Here is a 25,976-nt window from a genome sequence, read left to right as displayed (position 1 = left end):
CTCGTGAGGTCAGAACTTACAGGAGGAGATTGAAATAGCTTAAATCCAGTTATGGAATCAGATTATTGACTAACATAATTCGGTTGGATAAATGCCATCTTCGACTCAAAGAACATTTTGGAATCCAAGTGTGCACAGTAAGCAGGCTGACGACAAATATTATGTTTTTTTCCAGATTTTATTCTATTACATAATGTAGATATATGACAAAACCAATGGCTGTTAAATTCATTGTGCCTTTCCTCTAGATACATTGATAATAATTTTGTTTGGGTTTTGAGCTTTCTGTCATGTTTCCTGTTCTGTCTGGCGACTACTGGTTTGATACCCATGCCCAGTATGAGGGAGTGAGTTGGAGAGTGTGTGTGTGTATTGGCGATGCTGTGCCTTCCTCTTAGAGTCGGCACATAGCACCGAATACACTGTACCTTTGACGATTTTCCACTTCATTTACCTACTGCAAGACTGCGCAGTTCTTAACGAATCACTGCTAACATTTCAATAGGCTTAGAGTTAATTTTTTCCATCCCCACTTCCTTGTTTTGTATATACATACATACATATATATATATATATATATATATATATATATATATATATATATATATATATATATATATATATATATATATATATATATATATATATATATATATATATATATATATATATATATATATTCTTTATTTATTTATTTATAATACGTGTGTGTGTGTATGTGTGTGTTAACATACAAACCAAATTTATGCATTCACTGATTTCTTCAAATATTAACTCGGAAAGGGGGGAAAATTTATGTTAATTATTCTTGATGTACATTTAGAATTGTGCAGGGATGAGATACTTTTTTTGTGAGTGAACAAGATGTGTCGGGACAAATTAATTTATCTGAGCATGAACAAGACGTGCTGGTATAAATTACTTTGTCTGAATGTGAATGAGATATGCTGGGACAAATTACAGTACATTATCTGGGAGTAAACACAAGACATAGCCACGTGGGCAGCGCCTCTCACCGACTGTTGCATTTTATGTAGGCAAGTTAACTTGTGTCTATTTTTTCCTAGCGTAGTCAAAATTTTTAAGTCCTGTAACCTGTTTTATGCATAAACATATCCAATTACTGTGTTTATAGCATGACTTACTACTTACCACTCATGTATAAACAAAACTAAATTAGGCTATAGAAATGTAAATTCTATTAAAATATTTAGCTATGCTTTAATAAATATAAACCACGTTTAGCATTAAGGACACTGTACATAATGTCTTGTACATAACTCTCTGAGCAAGTTCCGTTATGTATATACAGAACAGATTATAACACAAAGAAAAAACCACAATACCGTGGCTGGACCTATTCACTATTTAGAGGAGAAACTTTAGATTACATTTAGCGATTTGATAATGGTCCAGGACGGACTGAAAACTTGTTCCAATTTCCGATCCAAATTCAAGGTCACACTAAGTTACCAAAACACAACCTCCATCGGTTGGTTAATAGGCACGTAAATACAGTTATTACAAGTTCTGTCTATAGGATAATCATATTAATTAATATGAAACATATTCGAATTAGTAACCCAAGAAAGCCAAGCACTGTGGCTTATTCCATTTGAATTCTTCAATCCTCTTCACCAGGATGCCAACCCTAACAATCAAAAAGCATGTAGGTATCTGAACATTAAAATGGTATAAAATACCGACAGGTTGTTAGGTAAGACACATATGCAACAGTTAGGTATCTAACTGTTGCATATGTGTCTTACCTAACAACATGTAGGTATCTATTTACTGTTAAGTGAACAAGGACAACAGGTGTAAGGAAATATGCTCCGCCTTTCCACCCGTCCCAAAATTTAATCCAGGTCCTTCGATTGTGAGTCTAAGGGGCTACAACTGAGCTACAAGTCATTCCCTATCTAAAACAGGTACCAGTTGTTCACAACTACCAGCACTTCAGTTGCTGATGTACTTAATGTTGTAGGATGTGAAGTATCCTTACATAATACATGTTCACTGTTTTCCATTATTGGTCTTGCAACTGATGTCTCTTTACACAGGTGCTTACATTATTTTAATTATGTACTAGGAAGTGATGCAGCCTTACACAGGTGCTCAGTGTATTTTCATTAATTGTGCTTAAGTAATGTTCTAGTACACAGATGCTGATAGTGGTGAACAACTGGTACCTGTTTGAGACAGGAAATGGCTTGTAGCTCACATTCGAAGGACCTGGATGAAAGTATGGGACGGGTGGAGAGGCTGGGCATATTTCCTTACACCTGTTGTCCTTGTTACAATAATTTAATAATAAACAAACACAATGAAATATATTTTTCTCGTTAGGTTCAGAACTATTTTTGTGAAATTATTGCATACACAATTTTTTTTCTTGCCTTATTTGGAAAGAAGAGCGTTGCTATTTAAGCCAGAATAGCAGGTTTTACCTATTCGGCACGATATATATATATATATATATATATATATATATATATATATATATATATATATATATATATATATGTATATTCATTCATGCACGCATGCATACACAGTCTGGCAAGCGATGTAGTGGAGGCAGGAACTATACATAGTTTTAAGACGAGGTTTGATAAAGCTCATGGAGCAGGGAGAGGGAGGACCCAGTAACGGTCAGTGAAGAGGCGGGGCCAGGAGCTGAGTCTCTACCCGTGCAACCACAATTAAGTGAGTACATATAGTACATAATGTACAACGTAAGATAGGACGATATATTTGCAGAAAATTAAGTTAAACGTAATGTGTGGGGAATCTTTGTGGGTTCGAGTGAGAAGTAGCGGCTTTCTCTTCTCTCCGTGGGGAAACACAATGATCAAGATGTAACCGTCACTGTCCCGTGTGACCCACTGACTCATGCAGCCATCTTCCCTCTCGACGGAAGAGAGGAGAATTACTGCTTTCCTAGAGAGGCTTTTGGCCACATTTCGCTCCAGTTAAAATCCGAATGCCATATTAGTTTATTAAAGTGTATTGTGAGATGAAGGCCTCAGATCAATGTTGAGAATTATAAATGTTAGAGTAATTAGCATTCTGTCACATTGAGAAGGACTGTTTACTTGCTTTTGCTAGCGACAGCTGGTAGTAGTGCCCAGGGCAGGAGATACCCAGGGCGAGGCCGGACTGCCTAGTTTTTTAATTGCCTGGTATGTAGTCTTGAGTTACACTCGGGGCCACTACTTCTTGACGAGAGGATCAGAGAGCCGGATTAGGAAGACTCTGGCATATCTGACTAATGTCTGCTCTAGACGTCTGCTCTGGGATGCGAGATAGACAGAAACAAGACTAATTTTAAGCCTAATTAATGTATATCATTGACCTTAGCCAGAAGGATTCTACAAATGTTGAGTTCTTGATATCAAGGGCTAGGCAGAGCACGTTTAAGTGTTGGTTGTAACGAATCAGCTGAGCTTATGTACAACAACAACTCTTCCCAGTTAGCCGCCTATGAGTGATAGCCACTTGTCCTCAAGTAGTAATCAACGGCCTCGGACAAGTAAGGGGATTACATCTGGGAAGTTATAGTTCCCTCATTCCATTCGTTGTTTCTAGTTAAGATGCAGCTTATGAAGGTTTGTGAAAAGCCAGGACAAACGTGTTATGCATCGTTCATTTCAAATCCCACTTACTAATGTTCATTGTACTGGAACGTTACCCTCCAACTTGATCCAGGAGTCCGGTGTTTACAGGAGGTCTTTATGACAAGTATTACAGTATTCAGCACACCTTTACCATGCTTGTACAACCACTGGGGGCACGACTAGTGTCCCCATTGGTGGAGCCTGAGAATGGATGGAGAGACTAGGAAGTATTAGGGACCATGCCCTTATTAGCACTAAGTTGAGCAGTCACCTGCACCAAGGTAAGCTGGCAGACATAAAAAAAAATCTAAAATTTGTTCTTCCAACTAGATACGAAGTTCTGTGAGATGTTGTCTTAGAGAACCAGTGACGTGGTTCTGTGAGATGTTGTCTTAGAGAACCAGTGACGTGGTTCTGTGAGATGTTGCCTTAGAGAACCAGTGACGTGGTTCTGTGAGATGTTGTCTTAGAGAATCAGTGACGTAGTTCCTTAGAGAACCAGTGACGTAGTGTTGTCTTAGAGAACCAGTCGTAGTTCCGTGAGATGTTGTCTTAGAGAATCAGTGAACAGTGACCATCATTGATAATATAAGTGTAATAATCCCTATTGTGTGAATTATATGGCCCTTCAAACACTCAAGTACAAGACATCTTTACTGTCAGTTTGTAATCTGTTGTAAACATGTATTATAAATAATGTTCCTTTGTACACATAGAGGCGGGTGTCCCCTTATTTCCCCATGACTGAAGGTCTAACAACAACTACATGAAGACCAACCAACATTCAAAAGCCCACTGCAGGCTTTGCCTGCAGGTACAACATCCCCTAATGAAAGGCAGCGGCGCCATGAGTACACTAAAGGACAATACATTAAGTGTCAGGAGCCCAAGACTGTTCAACTGTCTCCCAGCATACATAAGGGGGAGGGAGTTGGACAGGCACCTCAAGTCAGTACCTGACCAGCTGAGCTGTGGTTTGCGTGCGGCCGGCAGCAACAGCCTGGGTGATCAGGTCCTGATCCATCGTGAGGTCTGGTCATGGACTAGGCCGTGCGGGCGTTGAGCCCCTTAACACCCTAAACACCCACAATACGCACAGCGTATTGTGGAACATGAAGTAGGTTATAGCAGGCTTGATTGTGGAGCATGAAGCAGGTTATAGCAGACTCGATTGTGGAGCATGAAGCAGGTTATAGCAGGCTTGATTGTGGAGCATGAAGCAGGTTACAGCAGGCTCGACTGTGGAACATGAAGTAGGTTATAGCAGGCTTGATTGTGGAACATGAAGTAGGTTATAGCAGGCTTGATTGTGGAACATGAAGTAGGTTATAGCAGGATTCATTGTGGAACATGAAGCAGGTTATAGCAGGCTTGATTGTGGAACATGAAGTAGGTTATAGCAGGCTTGATTTGTAGATTCCTAGAACACATAAGAACATAAGTAAGGAGGAACACTGCAGCAGGCCTGTTGGTCCATACTCGGCAGATCCTTTACAATCCATCCCACTAACAAAACATTTGCCCAACCAATTTTCAATGCACGTTGGACAGGAATGTGTATGTGGTTAAATAGTCAAGTGACAGTCAACTAAGACAGCTTGTAAAGAATAACGCTGTCTGCCCTAAATTCTGTTAGCAACGAGTCGGGTATTACCTAAGTTATAATCACGCAGGAGTAATTTGTATATATTTTGGTAGAATTACCGACAATATGTAAAGTAAAAGGACACAAGTGCAACTAATGTGACATTTTATTGTGGCAACGTTTCGCTCTCCAGGAGCGGCTTGACAAAGCGCCTAGAGAGCGAAACGTTGCCACAATAAAATGTCACATTAGTTGCACTTGTGTCCTTTTACTTCACAAGAGTAATTTGACTGACATGACTAACCACTAGTGATCACGGATCGTCGGTCTTGCTATCAGTGTTATAATTAATATACTCATTATCTTGTTGATTGTTTATGATTAAAGGAACGTGACACTTGTCACGAATGATCACAGTTATAAGTAATGGGAAGCTATAATAAGTAATTAACTATCTAATTGTTGTTGACGATTTGAATAACAGTGACTGGGTGAGTGATTAAAGAAATCTCTATGGTCACGTAATCACCGATAGATGAATTAATTAGCCTGGCAATTGTAATCCATTCATTAAGTTAATCGGCTTCAGAAGTCAATGGCATATAATTAATTTCTGCATAATGGGGTCATTATTAATAGCATTAAAGACTTCAGTCTGTGAGTAAGGCTTTGAGTTAAATACAACGATTTCAAATACTGATCCTACTTGCTGAAAGGTTTGAGTGGTCAGTAAGTCTTAGCTATTCTGATCACTTGTAATTATGACAAACCTGTGGCATATAGAGGCCAAGAACTGAGTCACTTACGAATCTCTTAGACATGTTAGGCAATATTTCCTGCCAATAGAATCAGACAGCCTTATTAGCGAATCAATACGTGCTGCAAGATAAGAGCACATCGACTAGTTTTACTAGATCTTCGATCAGTGTTGTCACATAGAAAGTGAACATTTACTTTTGCCTTTTCCAGTGTCAACTGGCAACATTACCAAGTCAGAAGAGGCCCAGAGAGAGGTCGGGCTGCTGAGTTGTTTACCTGAATGGTTGGCAGCCTCGTGCTAAGCTAGTCCAGTACTCACCAGAATGTGATGACTCATAGACTTGACCATGAGGAAGCTGAATAAGGAACAAGACTCATTTTCAACATTATTAGTGAATTTCTTGGATCTAGGCAGGGAGGGACTTAAAGTGTTGGGTTCATGGAATTAAGGGATATGCAGAATACGTCAAAGCGTATTGGCTGTAATGAGTCCTCGAGGCTCAGCTACAATGACAGCTCTTGTTAGAAAACAGGACTTCAGTGAACCATACCCCCGGCCGGGATTGAACCCGCGGTCATAGAGTCTCAAAACTCCAGCCCGTCGCGTTAGCCACTAGACCAGCTAGCCACAATGAGATTCATCCAACTAGGTATATTTCTACACCATAGGAAAGTTAGCACAGGCACCTCTGTGACCACAAATGCAAGTTTTTACAGACGAATCTCCAGCTAGCGTGGCCGTGACGAACTCTAGCTCAAGTCCCTTCACTGCCGTCAACATGACTCAAGAAATCGTAATGACACGATTGCCGTCATGTTGACGGCAGTGAAGGGACTTGAGCTAGAGTTCGTCACGGCCACGCTAGCTGGAGATTCGTCTGTAAAAACTTGCATTTGTGGTCACAGAGGTGCCTGTGCTAACTTTCCTATGGTGTAGAAATATACCTAGTTGGATGAATCTTATTGTGGCTAGCTGGTCTAGTGGCTAACGCGACGGGCTGGAGTTTTGAGACTCTATGACCGCGGGTTCAATCCCGGCCGGGGGTATGGTTTATTTGCAATCGTGTCATTACGATTTCTTGAGTCAGGACTTCAGTGCTAATCAACCATTTTCCCAGAAGAAACGCGCAATGGCCTCGGACAACTACTAGATCTCAGGTGTGGGAAGCACACCTAGGCATAAGATGTTCCTCATTCCTCTCCTTGTATCTAACTAGACAGGCTGCACCTAATAAGTCACCGGATTTAGAGGTGGTCATTACTCCAAGAGCTTGTCACAGTGTTAAATCTCCATGTTATGTGTCGCTCCTTTCAAATCCAACTTATTGGAAATCTGTGTACCAGAATGTTATCTTAGATGGGTCCAGAGGCCAGGTGTCTACAAGGGGCTATTTTGGTAAGTGTTGCAGTGTTCAATACACCTTTATTAAGTTTGAAGAGCCATAGGAGCACGATTGTTCTCTCATTTGGAGGTGAAGCCTGGGAAAGACTACGTGCTCCAGAGACAACTAGGTATCAAGCCCTGATTAGGGTAAAGTCACACAGTCTCCTGCATCATGGCAATATGGCAAACAGAAAGTCCCCTGATTATCTACACTCTAAGCAATCTTTTAATTTAGTAAGTCTTTAAATTAAAATAATTAATGAATTAAACAAATCTTCATCAGCATCATCAGTGATATCGTGTAGAGCACTTTAGTTACACACAGTTAAAAAATAAACTTAACAGTGTGTTCACCGTTAGTAAGTAAATTTATTCAGGTTAACACAAATACAGTTACATAGATTATCATACATAGCAGCATATGTGTAAAGAACCTGGGATAACCCAAAAAATTCAGAGTGACTTATTTCCATTGGGGTCCACAGATCTGCCATTCTTACTTAAGATGCTCTCATATTCAATAAATAACTGTTTTATAAACCATACCACAGGCGGGGACTGAACTCGTGGCGAGTGAGGCGTAGAACTCCAGGCCAGGTAGTATGCAAAAATAATAATAATTTTTGGTAGGGGAAGGAAAGTCCATTGACATGGCAGACACTTAAAAGACATTGAAAAAATTCTGAAGAACGTTTTTTTAGTGGTTACCTCTTTACAGATACAAGAAGTGTAATTAACCTATGGCATTGTTCCCAGTGGTTACAGTATTTAATACCTCCTCTTGTTAACTGTGCCATTGTTCTCAGTGGTTACGGTATTTAATGCCTCCTCTTGTTAACTGTGCCATTGTTCTCAGTGGTTACGGTATTTAATACCTCCTCTTGTGGACTGTGCCATTGTTCCCAGTGGTTACGGTATTTAATGCCTCCTCTTGTGGACTGTGCCATTGTTCCCAGTGGTTATGGTATATAATGCCTCCTCTTGTGAACTATGTCATTGTTCTGTCACTCTGTGAAGAAAGTCAACATTAAATAGTTGCTGGTGTTAATAATTTGAAAAGACTCTACTTCTGAAACTTCGTTTAAGCATATTTTTTTTTTTTGGGGGGAGCAGGGGGGGAGGTATATTATATTTCCTCTATCTAGTGTGATAAATTATATTTATTTAAAAATTACCTTATTTGCTTTTATTTTCATGACTGTTAAATTGTGAAGTATCAAGAAAATTATTCTATGATTATTTTATTTTAAAACATTTATAAGCAAAGTAAAACATTAACATCGAAAAAGAATCTAAAGAAATTTAAAATTTTATAAACAAAATACGAGATGCTTTTTCAGGCCTCACAGAAAATTTTCATCAAGAGTCACAGACGAACGAAATCATTCGTGAAAATCTCACCTTCATTTACTGATGGTGGATTTCCTTCAGCAGCTGAAGCTAAGAAATGTCTCATACATTCCTGTTCTTGGCCAATGCTAGACACATTAAGTTCTAACTATGTAATAACATGGTATAAGCATTAAATTTTGCAAGATATATGACGCATAAATTCAACAGTGTTACTTTTCAACTGTGCTTGAGAAAACCTTGCTTAGTTTCCTGGAAAGCCTATGGAGTCTGGCCAGCACTATGAAGCAGTATCATACTTAACTCTCATTGTTATATTTCCGTGATGGCAAAGCTCCAGGTAAATAGTAGCCGTCAATGGCTGAGGTGGTATGTACTGCAAGTGGTAACTGTCCTGTTCCTTGCCACCTACATGGGCTTTCTGCAGAGTAGCACTGCCTTCGCCCTCACAGTATACAGCTACTGTGTCTACTAAACCAAGCTGCTTCTCTGCTTTGAAACCTTTTTAGTTATAAACCATAACATCTAGAAGTAACTTTAACTGCATGTAAATTAAATAAGTCTTATAATACTGATATAACAAGAACTAATAAAATGCTTTTAATATCTGTTAACATAAAAGTACTGTAGCATAAATAAGCGTAGTTATTAGAATTGCCTCTGATTAAGGAGGACTGCAACAATAGATGGCTGGTAGCCCTTCTTTGGCAAGGATTTCCTAAACTGGAATTATATCCTAGAGCCAGTGACCTGCTCCGGCCCACCCTGCCAGCACCTTCTGATACCTCCCCACCACCAGGCCTCCGCGATATCCTCAAGTCGTGGCAGGAGATGTGCAGCGAGATTTCTCTGAAGTCCTACGACTACCTTGACTATCGTGACCGCCGCTTTGAGTCTGATCTGGAGGTGTTTGCTGCCAGTGTGAGGGAGCTGCTACGACGCATCCACATCATGGTGGAGAAGGAGCATGAAGAGATTTGGGAGACACCTATGGCCTACAAGATGCTTGCTAGGTACGTCATTGTTTGCTTAACACTATTTCTTCTGGCAAATTAGTTCTCTTCTACAACCTTGGTACATCATCCAAGTACCTTAAATTACTCAGTTCAGTTTGCAAGGGTCACTGGATCTGTCAGGTGGACCAATTACCTTCAGTTCATTTCAGTCTCCATGTGCTGCTTCTGAATATAATAATAATAATAATAATAATAATAATAATAATAATAATAATAATAATAATAATAATAATAATAATAATAATAATAATGATAAATGAAACTACCATAACTACATGTTAGCAGCGGCTCACGTGTTGTCTTGTCATCATTCACAAATTCAGGAACGTGTCATTAATTTTTCACATTACTAAATAATTCCTGTATTGTTTCAGTCATGTTCTCAATAACATTTTTACATATCTGTGAAATTTTGGAGAGGCATTTGGTCTCTACTTTGATGGCTAGTCCTGAATAAGGCTGCAGATATCCATTCTAATTTTTCCCAACTTGAACATATTGCTGCGAGTACTGTCTGGTTTAGACATTTTTAGCACGTTATTTACATCCTCTTTATTTATTCCTGCTTTCCATTTAACAACTCGGTCATATCACCTCCTAATTCTACGCCTTTCTAGAGAGTGCAGATTCAGTGCCCTCAGTCTATCCTTGTAGGAAAGATTTCTGATACATTGGATAAACATTGTCAATTTTTCCTGTACGTTTTCCAACACATTTACAGTCCTTTCTGTAATACGGTGACCAGAACTATACAGCATAATTTAAATGAGTCCTAACTTTAGCATTACAATACACTGATGTAATGTGAAGACTGTAGAAACAAATATAGAAGACAGTGGAAGACGAGGTAATTAGTCTCTCAGGCTAATGACAGGGGATGAACACGGTAATCTTGAAGAACCTGAAGCACAGGCAGGAAGACTACTAGCGCTTATATACTGCCGTTAGATGAGACGCAGCAGACGATGGCATTGTCACTGGGAGGCGGGATTTCTCAGTGAAAGATCATACCCAAGATTTGGGTCAGAAGTTCGCATGAAGGTTGAGGAGATATATTCTGTACCAAGATTCCACATTGCTGTTGTGTCTGACAAATTGTATGTCAGTGATATTTAATGCCGACAAGATGATGAATTTAACACGTGTCTAATTCATCATCTTGTCGGTATTGATTATTACTGATATACTAGTTGAAGAATAACCTGAAAATTCATTTAATTAATACTTCTTGATTTGAAGCCAAGAATTCTATTCGCGTTATTGCGAACACATACGCACTGTTGTGTTGGCTTTAGAGTTCTGCTAACCAGAACTCAAAATTCATTTTCACATTCAGTAATTAAGACACACATTATTTATGCATTTGTGTACATTAAACTGCATCTGTCACTTCTCCAACCACATCATCAATCTATTCAGATCTTCCTGTAGCACTTGTGTCCTCTCCAGAATTAATCCGACGGCCTATTTCGGTGACACTGGCAAATTTTCTTATGTTGCTGTTTATTCCCTGATTTATGTCGTTTATGTATATTGTGTACAACAAAGGGCCCAACACTGACCCTTGTAAAACACTATTTGTGACACCTCCCCATTCTGATTTCTCCTCATTTATACAAACTGTTGCCTATCTGTCAACCACGCCTCTATCTAGGAAAAAATTTCCTCTCCTATCCCGTGTGCCTCTAATTTCCTCAAAAATTTCCAATGCGAAAGTCCATCAAGAGCTTTACAGAGGTCCTTATGCACAATACTATATTTATTACCATGAGCTAACTCCTCAAATACCTTAGTGAAAAAAATAGTTAGTAAATTAGTAACGCAGGAACGCCCCTTTTTAAAACCTTGCTGTGATTCATTGATCAATTCCTGTCTTTCAACGTGTCTTCGAATAGCCTCGACAATTGCTGGCTCCATCAAATTTCCCTCAATGGAAGTTAGGTTAATTGGTCTGTAATTCGAAGTTAAGGACTGTCTCTTACTGTGTATACATGCATCACATTTGCCATATTCCACTTATCTGGCACTATGCCAGTTTGTAGTGATATGTTAAAAAAACTAGCTAATGGTTTTTCAACCCTTGAAAACAGTTCATCAGAGGCAGGGGATGCGTTAGGTTTTTAATCTATTTGTCTGAGAATCACGTCACTAATGACTTCGATCGTCCACAATTTATTCTCATCCTCACCTGCATATATTTTTTATCGAGACGAAGTGAGTTTTGAAGACTGTACACATTTCTTTGTTACTAAAGGTAGGCTGAACTGGGCAACTTTTAAATGGGCCTATCTTATCCTTGAACTTATGCCTATATACCTGAAAGAAACCTTTAGGTTATATCCCATTTAACTGCCTCTCTTTTGACCCATGAGATGATTAAATTTATTGTTTATCCATTTAGGGTCTTTTTTGTTTGATCGAATTTCCCTGTTTGGAACATAAGTAGCCAGGGCAGCTTGAACTATGCTTTGAAAAATATCATATTAGCAACAGTCATTCTTTACTTGACCCACAGAATAATTACTTGTCAGGTCAGACCAGTTCACCCCACCCAGGTAATTTCTCAGCCGTATGAAATCGGCTAAGCGAAAGTCAGGGACACTGACTTGGTTGTAGTTATTAAAGTATTTATATGATATATTGAAACTGGGTGATTCATTATTCCTTTCCCCAAGCTCATCATTAACCTCAGGTTTATTAATTAGTGATTCCTTGTTGGCAAGAACCAAGTTAAACAAGTTATTTCCTCTAGTTGATTCTGCAAACAAACTGTTTTAAAAACCAATCTTGCATCGTGTTAAGAAAGTCGCTAGACTCAAGAATACCTTTCAAACTGTTCCAGTCAATTTGACTAAAATTAAAATCTCCCAGTAACACATTGTCGTATCTAAATGCCTCAGTAATTTTGTCCCACAGAAGATTACTGCGTCTTTGTTCAAGTTAAGAAGCCTGTAAATCACACCCACGATTAGTATTTCAGGCCTTTCGAGAAACTGTAGCCTGATTCAGTGTCCGTCGCTTCCACTTTTATATCTTGTCTAATACAACACTTACAAGAATTATGTCTGACATACATCGCCACTCCATCACCCTTCCTGTTGACCCTGTCAGTGTTGAATAATTTATAGCCCTATATGTGGCATTCAGAAGGCATTTCTCTATCTTTCAGGTTGAATCAGGTCTCTGTTATAGCAATAATATCTACGTTTCCTGCAAATGCCTTAATCTTAGCTTATAAATATTATTTATTTCACTTCAACTATTAATATATTAAACCTTAAGGGGATTAGTCACTTGCTACTCTCTATTGTCTCCGTGTGTTGACCAGTTCCATTGCATTTATTAGTAACTTTATGATGAACACTGTTTTTTGAACATATCCCTGAGGTAACCTGACAATTTTTTGCCACTTTCATCCCTAGAGATGTACTCTATTTGTTTCCCACACACCCAAACCAATATCCATTTAAAGTCCTAGGCAACTCAGGACCGGCCTCCTCGACAGAGTTGGCTAACGCTACCACTCCTGCCCCAGAGAGATGTGCCCATCCCTTGACACATATCATGTTCCCCAAAGAAATTGTAGTTGTTAGAGAGTGGAATTGCAAGTTTTTGGCAGTATCTATCTAGCCAGCAATTTACACCAATTGCCCTAGATATCCATTAATTCCAATGCTTCTTCTAGGCTAGATGCAACATATGAACAGGACGCCTTTCTTAGACCTAATTAAATCTATAGTTGACCTGTACTTAACTAGCAGCTCCTGTCTCCTCCCCTTCCCAATGTCAGTTATACCCGCACTGAGGCAAATAATTGGCTTGTTCACATTACCGGACATGATTTTATCCAACCTGTTGACTATGTCACCAACATCAGCTCCTGGGAAACACTTCCTCTATCTCACCTTCCTATTTATGATACAGAGAGCACTGTCAATGTATTTTACCTGTGAGTCACCGTTCACAAGGATATTCCTACCGTTATTAACAAAGGAGCTGGTGGTACCTTTATCCTCACTGTCCTCTGAAGTACATTTGTCCTGGAGAACAAATAATCAATTTAATACCTTCGATCCTGCTCTTTTAACCTTCCTCACCTTGATGTTTCTTCATTTACTGGAAACTTCTTCCCACTTGTAACGGCTGCCAATCTGCTCCTCACTACTGGTAACTGTTTTCCTTCACTAACACCAACCATCTCACATTCATTGCTATATTTATTCGGGCGAATTTTCAGTTACTTATTTTCCTGCTTGAGAAATAGAATCACCTCCTTCAACACCTTGAACTCGGATAATAAGACACTACAGAAGCAAGCCATGGTGCTCTGTAATACTCCACACTAATTCCCAACACAGGTACGACCTCTCGTGACCACTGATCTCGGAGAAAAGACCACTAACTTCCTGTTAGGAAGTTCTCCCTCTCTTCTCTAAAGTTCTGTTTCACATAGTTTCTGATGTTGTTTAAGTTATTGCATTTTGCAGCATACTTATTTTTTTTCTATATTTTAGTGTTAATTAGACAATGCCTTAAAGCACTGAAGATAAAACACAAGAAAGTAAATACAGTTGTGGAAATAGATAAAATTCAATAAAATTGTTAGAAATACATGGTTAATGTAAATACTACAATAAAAGAAGTATATAACCTTCCATTATTATCAGGTTTGAGAAGATCGCTGAGGTGGTTCCACAGCTGGATGTCGAGGGCAAATATAAGAGGATCTTGGCACGATTCCATCAAGAGCTGGAGAAGGTTACCCGCATTTATTCCCGCCAGTGCGAGAACCCACCTCAACTGCGAGGTTTGCCTCCTGTCGCTGGTAAGTCATATACCCAGTAACTCACTGAATATCAGTTGTATAATTCGTGCGCTATAGTTGTTTCATATTAGTTTACAGATCCACAACTTACAAAATGAATTGCTTTCATGGTGTTTCAACTTACTGTCGAAGTTGCTTGTATGTATTGTAAACAATAATTTAAAAGATGATTGTATTTTTCACTCGCAAAGATTAATTTCTCTGACTTTTTCTTCGTCTTATGTTAAAAAATAACACAAAATGTACACTGTATATTGCACAGAAGTTATTTCTAAGTTTAAGAATTTCCACTCATTTTGGTGATGAAGTTACATATAAAATTGTAGTATTTGTATTGAGGAATTTTAAGAAATATATACATTAACTTCAACAGGAAAGATCCAATGGGCGCGGAGCTTGTTCCTGCACCTCGAAGAGCCCATGATGTTCTTCAAAGATCATCCTGTTCTGCTGAAAATGCCTGAAGGCAAGGAGGCTGTCAGAAAGTACAACCGTATTGGGAAGACCCTCGTGCAGTACGAGCTGGCTTACTACGACGCCTGGAGGAAGCAGAGTGTGAGTCTTGTCTCGTTATTTGTCCATCAACGTTATTTGTCCTATCAATACTGAACGTTTGAAGCCAGTCAGAAAAAGGATTCTCCCGTAAGTGCTCCGAATCCAACGATTCAAAGTCTGAAATAACACACACTAAGTCTGTCTGGGTAGAATTATCAGAGGGCCACGATAAAATGATTTTAGGCGTGATATACCGTCCCCCAAACTTGGATAGGGACCAAGGAAGACATCAGTGGGAGGAAACTGTTAGGGCCACAAGGCACGATAACGTTGTAATTCTAGGGGACTTTAACTTTAGACAGATTAATTGGAAATCCTTGACTGGGTCTTAGAGGTAGTTCAGGATTATTTTTAAAGCAGTTTATTACAGAACCTACACGGGAAAATAACCTGCTTGACTTGGTTCTGGCAAACAAGGAAACCCTTGTTAATAATTTAGAAATTACACAGGAACTTGCTGCAAGCAACCATAATAATATGGACAGTATGGATAACTCAATAACAGTCCCAGATTTTCGTGTAGCAGATTACAGTGGGCTTAGAGAACACCTGTCATATGTGAACTGGGGTAAAGAAGAGAGCTATCAATATGACAGCTTTCTAAACACTTTTCATGCTGCCCAACGAACATTTGTTCCATATAAAGAAATTAGATCAAATAGAAATGACCCGAGATGGATGAATAATGGGTTCAATCATCTTTTAATGCAAAAGAAAGGAATTTATAGGCGCATCAATGGAGGTGAGGGTCATCTTATTAATCAATATATTCACATTAAGAAGGAAGTTAAAAAGGGGATAAGAAAAGCTAAACAGGACTATGAAATTAAAGTTGCTAGGGATTCGAAAACTAATCTAAATCCAGATGTATAGAACAAGTTAGTGGAAAGATAGGTCCCCTTAAAAATAACTGGACATCTTACTGACAGGGAGAAAAAAAATGTGCTCGATTTTTAATAATTACGTTCTCTGTTTTCACACAGGAAGACACTAACAATATTTGAAGATAAATTATGTGATATAAAAGTCACAAGGGATATGGTAACCAAACAAGTGGACCGACTAAAACAAAATAAATTCCCTGGCCCTAATGAACTTTTTTCAAGGGTTCTTAAGGAGTGCAAAATGGAACTGTGTGAACCATTAACTAACATATTTAATATATCTCTTCACACAGGTGTGGTATCTGATATGTGGAAGACGGCCAATGTAATTTCAGTTTTTAAATCAGGGGACAAGTCGTTACAGTCAAATTACCGCCCAATAAGCCTGACCTCAATTGTAGGCAAATTACTAATCAATTAAGTCAGTATGATAAACATAATTTGATTAATGATACTCAGATGGATTCACGAGGGGCCGTTCCTGCCTAACTAATTTACAAACTTTCATCAGTAAAGTATTTTGAGGCTGTTGATCATGATAAGGAATTTTATACTGTTCATTTGGATTTTAGTATGGCCTTTGATGGAGTACCACTTCAGAGACTGTTAAAGAAAGTGACTGCTCATGGCATTGGGGGAGAAAAGTGCTGTCATAGATCGAGTCATGGCTCACCAACAGGAAGCAGAGACTGCATAAATCGGGTAAAATCGGAGTGGGGATCTTGTAACGTTCCACAAGGATCAGTTTTAGGCCCTTTGTTGTTTACAGTACAAATCAATGATCTTGACGAGGGAATTACTAGTGATATGAGCAAATTCGCCGATGACACGAAGATAGGTAGGATAATTGATTCAGACGGAGATATCACGGAACTTCAGCAGGATTTAGACAAACCCAATTCGTGGTCAGAAAAGTGGCAGATGCAGTTCAGTGTAGATAAATGCAAAATTCTGAAGCTCGCGAATGTTCGTAACCCTACCACCTATGAGGTAAATATTGTAGAACTTAGCCGTACAGAATGCGAAAAGAGCTTCGGGGTTATGGTAAGCAGCAACCTTAAACCAAAACAGCAATGCCTAAGCACACGTAATAAGGCAAATAGATTACTGGGATTTATATCAAGAAGTGTAAGCAACAGAAGTCCAGTAAGACATCACCTATATTACACAGCTCAGTTCTGGTCTCCATATTACAGAATGGACATAAATTCATTTGAAAACATTCAGCGAAGAATTACATAATTATTGCAAAACATTAGAAATCTTCCGTGTGAAGAGAGAGTGAAGTCCCTTAAATTACATTCACTTGTAAGACAAAGAATGAAGGGAGGCATGATCGATGTGTATAAGTGGAAGATGGGTATTAAAAAATGGGATATAAATAAAGTCTTGAGGAAATCTCTCCAAGAGAGAACTCGCAATTGATGGATTCAACTTGGAAAAGTTTAGATTTAGAAAGGATATAGGTATTGGTTTGGAAATAGGGTAGTTGATAAGTGGAAGAGTGTGCCTAGTAGGGTTATTGAAGCTAAAACCTTGGGTAGTTTAAAATTTAGGTTGGATAAATACATAAAAGAGAGTGGTTGGATTTGAGTGAGACTTGCAGGCTTATTGCCTTCTGCTTACCATAAACCCCAAGTCCTTTTCGCATTCTGTACGGCTAAGTTCTACATTATTTAGCTGATGAATGCTAGAGTCATGAACATATCCGAGCATCAGAACTTCGCATAAATGTACACTGAACTGCATCTGCCACTTTTCTGATCACGAATTAAGTTTGTCTAAATCCTCCTGAAGTTCCATGACATCTACGTCTCAATCTACTATCCTACCTATCTTCGTGTTATCAGCGAATTTGTTCATATCACTAGTAATTCCCTCGTCAAGATCATTGATATATGTTATAAACAACAATAAGCTTAAAACTGATCCCTGTGCATCGCCACTTGTTACAGATCCCCCACTCCGATTTTACCCCATTTATGCACACTCTTTCCATGACACCACTTTTTCCCCAATGCCATGAGCTGCCATTTTCTTTAACTGTTGTATCGGCCCCTTGCAAGAGAGTGATGGAGAAAGTTATGGTGCAAGTATTTTTTCTTTTTTGGGTCACTCTCCCTTGGTGGGAGACCGCCGATGTGTTAAAAAAAAGGCAGATTTGGACCTATGGATCCTAGTAACAATGTGAGCTTTGTTCTCTGGACAACACTCCAGAACTGAAAATATGAAGCCAATCAGAAGAGTCATTCTCCAGTTATTGCACAGATTCGAATGAGTTTAAGTTTTATACACATACACAAAAATAGTGCATTTGCAATTCCCGCAAGCAAACTAAACTTAATGAGTGCTATCCAGTCCGTATGATACATCTGCCAATTAAATATTGAAGTCATTCAAAAAGGCAGATAAAGACAAATCTAACATGATATGAGGGAACCAAATTTCGTACTATTTTAAACATAAATTGGCAGGTAAGGACCTGCATAATTGAATTTCACTCTTCTACGTCGTTGAATATAAAGGCGCTTTCAGTGACTGTTTGAAGCTATGCCACAGAGAGCATTAGAATTTACTGGAGCTATTCTGTAATGCTAAGAATTGATCCACTAACTTAGGTCACGGGGCACCTACACACGGCCTAGTTACTGTACACCGGCGTTGAAAATTTGAAGCCCATCGGACGACGTCTTCTCGTGATATGAACATCATTAAAACAAGAAATGGATGGAAAGGGGAATAAAGAAAAATAAGAGCAATTCTGGCATCGACATACGTAAAGGTTTCCTCTGGGGATTCCTTATGAGGATGCCTAGGTGTTGTAAATATATTTTAATCATCATTCTTGCACCTCTTACAGATGAGCGAAATCCAGAAGTCTCTCCGGTGTACACTAGTTGTGAGACGACCTGACACGGAGGAGCTCTATGTCAACTGGGACCCCAGGATCTCTACCCTTCTTCACGAGGCCACCAAGATCCAGCAACTGGGTTTTGATGTGCCCTACATGACTCAGCTCCTCCTTAACAGAGCACCTCTTCTCCTCAAGAAACGAGACATGGTTAAGGTGAGAAAATTTGTTTTCTATCAATTAGTGCAGAGGCGGTTCCCCTATAAGGTTAATGTTGGAGGAGCTTAGGTGTGGTCATCTGTATGGAAGAGACGGCTAGAGGACTTGTACTGAAGCACTGTTATTATTAATATTCTTATGTTATTCTTATTATTCTTGCTCTTCTTGTTGTTGTTATAGTTGTCGTTCTTCTTTTTCTTTTTCTCGTTATTATTTGGGGGATTTGTGGGTTGATGAAATTTTGGAGGAACTTCAGCTCCCCTTTGTTCCCCAAATGGCGCCTCCCCTGGCAGTGCATGTATTGTTGTGGTTGTGTAAGGGTCCGTGTACTGTCCCAGGGTTATTCACCCTGGGACAGTACACGTGTTTTCCCAAAGAGCTTAATGTTTGTTTCAATATTAAGTATCACGAACACAGTTGTACTCTAGTGGCCTGAACACCTGGCTGTAGTATGATAACCACGGTAGGAACGAGCAGGTATGTACAATATATACAGGGGATATGTACACTAAGGTAAGCAAGAGAAACCCTTGAAGTTATAAACTAGGAAAAGTAGAGCTTGTACACAAATGGTATACAATACCGACAAGATGAAAATTAGACACATACAACATCTGGGTATATTTAATGTAGACGTTTCGTCATCCAGTGGCTTTATCAATACAAATTCCAGGACATAATTTGAAGACAGTAGAACTATATACAAAAGATGAGGTAATCAGTCCCTCAGCCTTGGAGTTGGTGTGAAGAGCACCGTAGTCCGGAGGTTCTGGAGCAGAGGCAATGAGGCTGGCACTTATATACTAGCGTCAGGTGAAAAGGGGACGGGTAGCAGACGAAGGCACTGTCACTGGTAGGCGGGATTTTCCCAGTGGAAGTAGGTCATACCCAAGAGACGGGTTAGAAGAACTGAAGAAGGTTGTGGAGATGTCCTCTGTACCAAGATTCCATGACGTTGCAGTGTCTAACAAGTTGTACACAAATGGTTTACAATACCGACAAGATGAAAATTAGACACATATGCAACATCTGGGTATCTTTAACGTAGACGTTTCGCCATCCAGTGACATTGCCTTCGTCTGCTACCCGTCCCCTTTTCACCTGAGGCCAATATATAAGCGCCAGCCTTCCTGCCTGTACTCCAGATTCTTCACAACTACGGTGCTCTTCACACCAACTCGAAGGCTGAGGGACTGATTATATCACTGGTCAACAATTTTTGAAAAGCTGTATGCTTCGTAAATGAGATTAGTTAATTATTATGGTATAAACCTTGGTAATAAATACCGACAAGTTGGTTTAGAAAGACACGTAAGCAAACACTATAACATATTTATTAGAAAACGTTTCGGTCCTGGGACCTTGATCACTTCTAACATACAGAGGTAGAAAGACATTATATATATAGGCGGAGAGTGAGGTGTGACGCACGTGACCTGAGGAATGTCATAAGAACATAAGAATGGAGGAACACTGTAGAAGGCCTACTGGCCCATGCGAGGCAGGTCCTTATCAAAACAACCTCTGCCTATGATGAGGACCAGTAGACGATGAAATCATGTGACTCCTGTGTTGTTGGGTTGGTGCTGCTTAAGTATCATGTATGCCAATGTTTTTGAAATTTTGTAGTTTCCAGTGTTGCGTTCTATAGTGTCGGTGAAGGTGCCTAGAAGCCTCACTAATCGCCGTCACCGACACTATAGAACGCAACACTGGAAACTACAAAATTTCAAAAACATTGGCATACATGATACTTAAGCAGCACCAACCCAACAACACAGGAGTCACATGATTTCATCGTCTACTGGTCCTCATCATAGGCAGAGGTAGTTTTGATAAGGACCTGCCTCGCATGGGCCAGTAGGCCTTCTACAGTGTTCCTCCATTCTTATGTTCTTATGACATTCCTCAGGTCACGTGCGTCACATCTCACTCTCCGCCTATATATATAATGTCTTTCTACCTCTGTATGTTAGAAGTGATCAAGGTCCCAGGACCGAAACGTTTTCTAATAAATATGTTATAGTGTTTGCTTACGTGTCTTTCTAAACCAGTTAATTATTATGTATTTCCATGTCCTGAATCCAAATATCACCTTGAAAAATGCTTACTGGCTGTAGGTTTAAAGATACAAGACATGATATTTTATTATTTTATTATAACGTACAATATGTGTCAGTATGTTTTAAACTAATCCGTACCTACTCTCTGCCTTTTTGCTTGACGCTTATAGTGGGCTGAAGAATCATCTCTTGTCAATGTCCAGCAACAGTCTGCAATATTCACATCAACTGCTAGGAGATTCCACTGTTGAAGACGAGAGCCTAGCAGCTCTACCACATTTTTGGGTAGTTGCAGATCCCTGACAAAGTCATGGAGTTCCCCTCTTGTTACGAGATGTGGCCTGGAAGAGTGTGCTTCATCAAAGTTTCGGTCACTCTGTAACCCAGCACTGCCATCCTTCTCTTCTTCCTCCTCGCCACTTTCTCCATCTGACTCGAAGAATACCGAAGGTGGTGCATCAGGAACATGTAGACCTTCTCTGTGTGGAACTGGGCGAATAGCTGATGGAATGTTTGGATATTCAATGGACCCCTTTTTTTTCTTTGACAAACCTTTTGTAGTGGAGGTACCATGCAGAAATAACAATTGTTGGTATGGTCTGTTGGCTCCCGCCATGTCATTGGCACAGCAAAAGCTATTCCTTTCCTCTTCCTGTTCAACCATTGATGAAGGTTAGTAGCACAATTGTTGCAGCATATGTGTGGAGCCCAGTTCTTATATCCTGGTCACCAATCTTGCATCCAAAATATAGGTGATATGCGCTTCTGAGATGCAAAGGTCATCTCACCACAAATGTAGCAGAAGTTGTCTGCCATATTCACACAAGCACGAGGCATCTGAAAGAAGAAAACAACAAACAATTAGAAGATAAACACGAAATTTATTCATTAATTTATCATTATAATACAGAGCATGACAGCTAAGCAAAGTATTTATATCATTCAGTAGGAAAATAAAATTAATATAATTTACCTCACATGCATATCATTAGCTTGCTCAGCGAATATTTATTATAAGTTTAAAAACTGTTTTGGGTAAGAAAATCACCTACCTTTCTCCTCAAAATATAAACTTGCACATCACAACCACCTTCTATGACTGCTGGAACAATAATGAAGGTCAGTGAGACTGTGAGTGTGGTAAGAAACACACTGCCACAAGCCTGTTGGAACCTGTTGTGACACGTAAGTGTATATTGAAAAGCTGAACTAACAAACAATATTAACCATGATATTTATTATCAGTGGCCTAAAATTAGTTGGAAATTGCTAGTCTGGTCTCGGAAGTATTTTGGTTGTTGACCAGTGTTACCTCTTTTTTTTGTATATTCTACTGTCTTCAAATTATGTCCTAGAATTTGTATTGATAAAGCCACTGGCTGGCGAAACGTCTACAATAGACACTCAGATGTTGCATATATGTCTAATTTTCACCAAGTAGAGCTTGATCATACAGAATGTGAAAAAGACTTGGGAGTCGTTGTAAGCAGAAATCTAAAGCCAAGACAACAGTGCCTGAGTGTGCGCAATAAGGCTAACAGATTACAGGCATTTACTTCGTTAGGTATAAGTAACAGAAGTCCAAGAGTTATTTTACAGCTCTATACATCACTAGTGAGGCCTCACTTAGATTAGGCCTCTCAGTTTTGGTCTCCTTACTACAGGATGGATATAGAGTCATTGGAGAAGGAAGACTAAATGACTAAATTGATTTGCTGTGCATATAAGGAATCTCCCGTATGAAGATAGACTTAGAGCCTTAAATCTTCACTCTCTGGAAAGACGTAGAATTAGGAGAAATATTATCGATGTGTATAAGTGGCTGATGGGCATAAACAAAGGTGATATTAATAAAATACTGAGGAAATCGAATCAGGTAAGAACCAGAAATAACGGATTTAAGTTAGATCAATTTAGATTAAGTAAGGACATAGGTAAGTACTGGTTTTCAGAGTTGTGGATGCGTGGAACAATCTTCCGAGTAGGGTAATCGAGGCTAGGATCCTGGGTAGCTTTAAAAAGAGATTGGACAGAGTTATGAGTGGGAGGGGCTGGCTGTGATTGGCGTCCTGGGTACGAAAGTAAATTCTTGGGTAGCTTTGGGTAGCGGTGGTTTTGATAAGGGCCTGCCTTGTATGGGCCAGTAGACCTTCTTCAGTGTTCATCCATTCTTATGTTCTTATGTTCAGACTGAGAGGTAAGTCTGACAGTGTTGGTTCATGGGTGTACCTGAACGCTTCACATCTATGGCGAGATTCCTCGTCATTGACTGGTTGAACTAAGGTACATAACGATGGGGCCACTACTCGTTATACTCTTAGCACCTGGTTCACTTGAGAGAAGGCATACCTATATAGGTGTGTGACATAAACTGAATGAAATGTAATGTACTCTTAGAATTAAATTATTTTAATATAACAGTAAAATTTGTATCAGTAATTTAATAATTGTTATCATTTAATAATTATTATCATCTGTTGGCAAACATTTTTCTGTTTTCAGCATTCTGAATGATTATGTACATAATTATAATTATGCTTTGTGCTACGAGTGTGTAACCTTTTCGTTTTCAGCACCTGTTGAATGAGCATGGGCGAGTGTTGGGGAAAGTGGGGAAGAACTTGGCACCGCTGCTGGTGCCCCATGTTACCAGGCTGAAGGAAGCACTGGACCCGCTTCTCACCACGCTCACATGGTCCTCTATACAGGCCCACAGCTTCTTCGAACAAGGTTTCCAGGCTGTCAGAACCTTTGAGGTGCTCATTGATAGGTGAGAAAGCATTTAGTGTTCATAATATATACAGTTTATGTAAGCAAATATAAATGGGAATATGCTAACACTTATGTACATATTCACACACACACACACACACACACACACACACACACACACACACACACACACACACACACACACACACACACACACACACACACACACACGCACACACACACACACACACACACACACACACACACACACACACACACACACACACACACACACACACACACACACACGGCATGACGACACTGGAGGACAGAAGAGAGAGCGGTGACATGATAATGACATAAAATACTTAAGAGGAATTGAGAAGGTGGACAGACACAGAATGTTCCAGAGATGGGACACAGCAACAAGGGGTCACAATTCAGCCCTGCCAAATGCAAAGTCATGAAGATTGGAGAAGGGCAAAGAAGACCGCAGACAGAGTATAGGCTAGGTGAAAGTTAAGACACATGTGCAACATCTGGATATCTTTATTGTAGACGTTTCGCCAACCAGTGGCTTTATCAATACAGATTCTAGGACATAATAGGAAGACAGTAGAACTATATACAAAAGATGAGGTAATCAGTCCCTCAGCCTTGGAGTTAGTGTTCACAGCATCGTGGTGGAGGAGAATCTGGAGCAAAGGCAAGAAGACTGGCGGTTATATACGCGTCAGTGGATAGGGACGGGCAGCAGACGAGGGCAGTCACTGGTAGGCGGGATTCCCCAGTGGAAGTAGGTCCTTCCCAAAGAGATGGGTTAGTTGCAGCAGCCGTGAAGAAGGTCTTGTAGATGTCCTCTGAACCAAGATTCCATGATGTTGCAGTGTCTTGGTTCAGAGGACATCTACAAGACCTTCTTCACGGCTTCTACAACTAACCCATCTCTTTGGGAAGGACCTACTTCCACTGGGGAATCCCGCCTACCAGTGACTGCCCTCGTCTGCTGCCCGTCCCTATCCACTGACGCGTATATAACCGCCAGTCTTCTTGCCTTTTCTCCAGATTCTCCACCACCACGATGCTGTGAACACTAACTTCAAGGCCGAGGGACTGATTACCTCATCTTTTGTATATAGTTCTACTGTCTTCCTATTATGTCCTAGAATCTGTATTGATAAAGCCACTGGTTGGCGAAACGTCTACAATAAAGATATCCAGATGTTGCACATGTGTCTTAACTTTCATATTGTCGGTATTTTATACCTTTCTTGCACCACATAGGCTAGGTGGCCAACGACTGCAAACCTCACTCAAAGAGAAAGATCTTCGCGTGATTATAACACCGAACACGTCTCCGGAAGCACACATCAACCAGATAACTGCTGCAACATATGGGAGCCTGGCAAACCTGAGATTAGCATTCCGATACCTAAGTAAGGAATCTTTCAAGACACTGTACACTGTGTACGTCAGGCCCATACTGGAGTATGCAGCACCAGTTTGGAACCCGCACCGGGTCAAGCACGTTAAGAAATTAGAGAAAGAGCAAAGGTTTGCGACAAGGTTAGTTCCAGAGGTAAGGGAAATGTCCTACGAAGAAAGGTTGAAGGAAATCGGCCTGACGACACTGAAGGACAGGAGGGATAGGGGAGACATGATAACGACATACAAAGTACTGCGTGGAATAGACAAGGCGGACAGAGACAAGATGTTCCAGAGAGGGGACACAGAAACAAGGGGTCATTCTTGGAAGCTGAAGACTCAGATGAGTCACAGAGATGTTAGGAAGCAGTTCTTCAGTTACAGAGTGGTCAGAAAGTGGAACAGTCTGGCGAGCGATGTAGTGGAGGCAGGTACCATACATAGCTTTAAGAAGAGGTATGATAAAGCTTATGGAGCAGGGAGAGAGAGGACCTAATCGCTTCAGTGAAGAGGCTGGGCCAGGAGCTGAGTCTCGACCCCTGCAACTACAATTAGGTGAGTACAATTAGGTGAGTACACACACACATACACACACACACATGCTCTCATACACAGGAAGTATTTCTTCAGTCATAGAGTTGTCAGAAAGTGGAATAGTCTAGAAAGTGATGTAGTGGAGGCAGGATCCATGCATAGATTTAAGAAGAAGTATGATAAAGCTCCTAGAG

At 39.8% G+C, this 25,976-nt stretch overlaps 1 protein-coding gene across 1 annotated transcript in view; it reads left to right on the top strand.

The window, feature by feature from the left end:
* Dhc1 (Dynein heavy chain 1) overlaps positions 1–25,976 on the top strand; it is a 313,825-nt gene that overhangs the window by 28,739 nt on the left and 259,110 nt on the right. Inside the window, exons 7-11 of the mRNA XM_070102646.1 lie at positions 9,498–9,711; positions 14,382–14,539; positions 14,913–15,094; positions 18,839–19,045; positions 23,685–23,881. Coding sequence (XP_069958747.1) covers positions 9,498–9,711; positions 14,382–14,539; positions 14,913–15,094; positions 18,839–19,045; positions 23,685–23,881 — 958 coding nt within the window. The remainder of the gene's footprint in view (positions 1–9,497; positions 9,712–14,381; positions 14,540–14,912; positions 15,095–18,838; positions 19,046–23,684; positions 23,882–25,976) is intronic.

This window comes from Cherax quadricarinatus, chromosome 82, assembly GCF_038502225.1.
Source record: "Cherax quadricarinatus isolate ZL_2023a chromosome 82, ASM3850222v1, whole genome shotgun sequence".
In the NCBI taxonomy this organism is placed as follows: domain Eukaryota; kingdom Metazoa; phylum Arthropoda; class Malacostraca; order Decapoda; family Parastacidae; genus Cherax; species Cherax quadricarinatus.
This window is presented reverse-complemented; position numbering and strand designations above follow the sequence as displayed.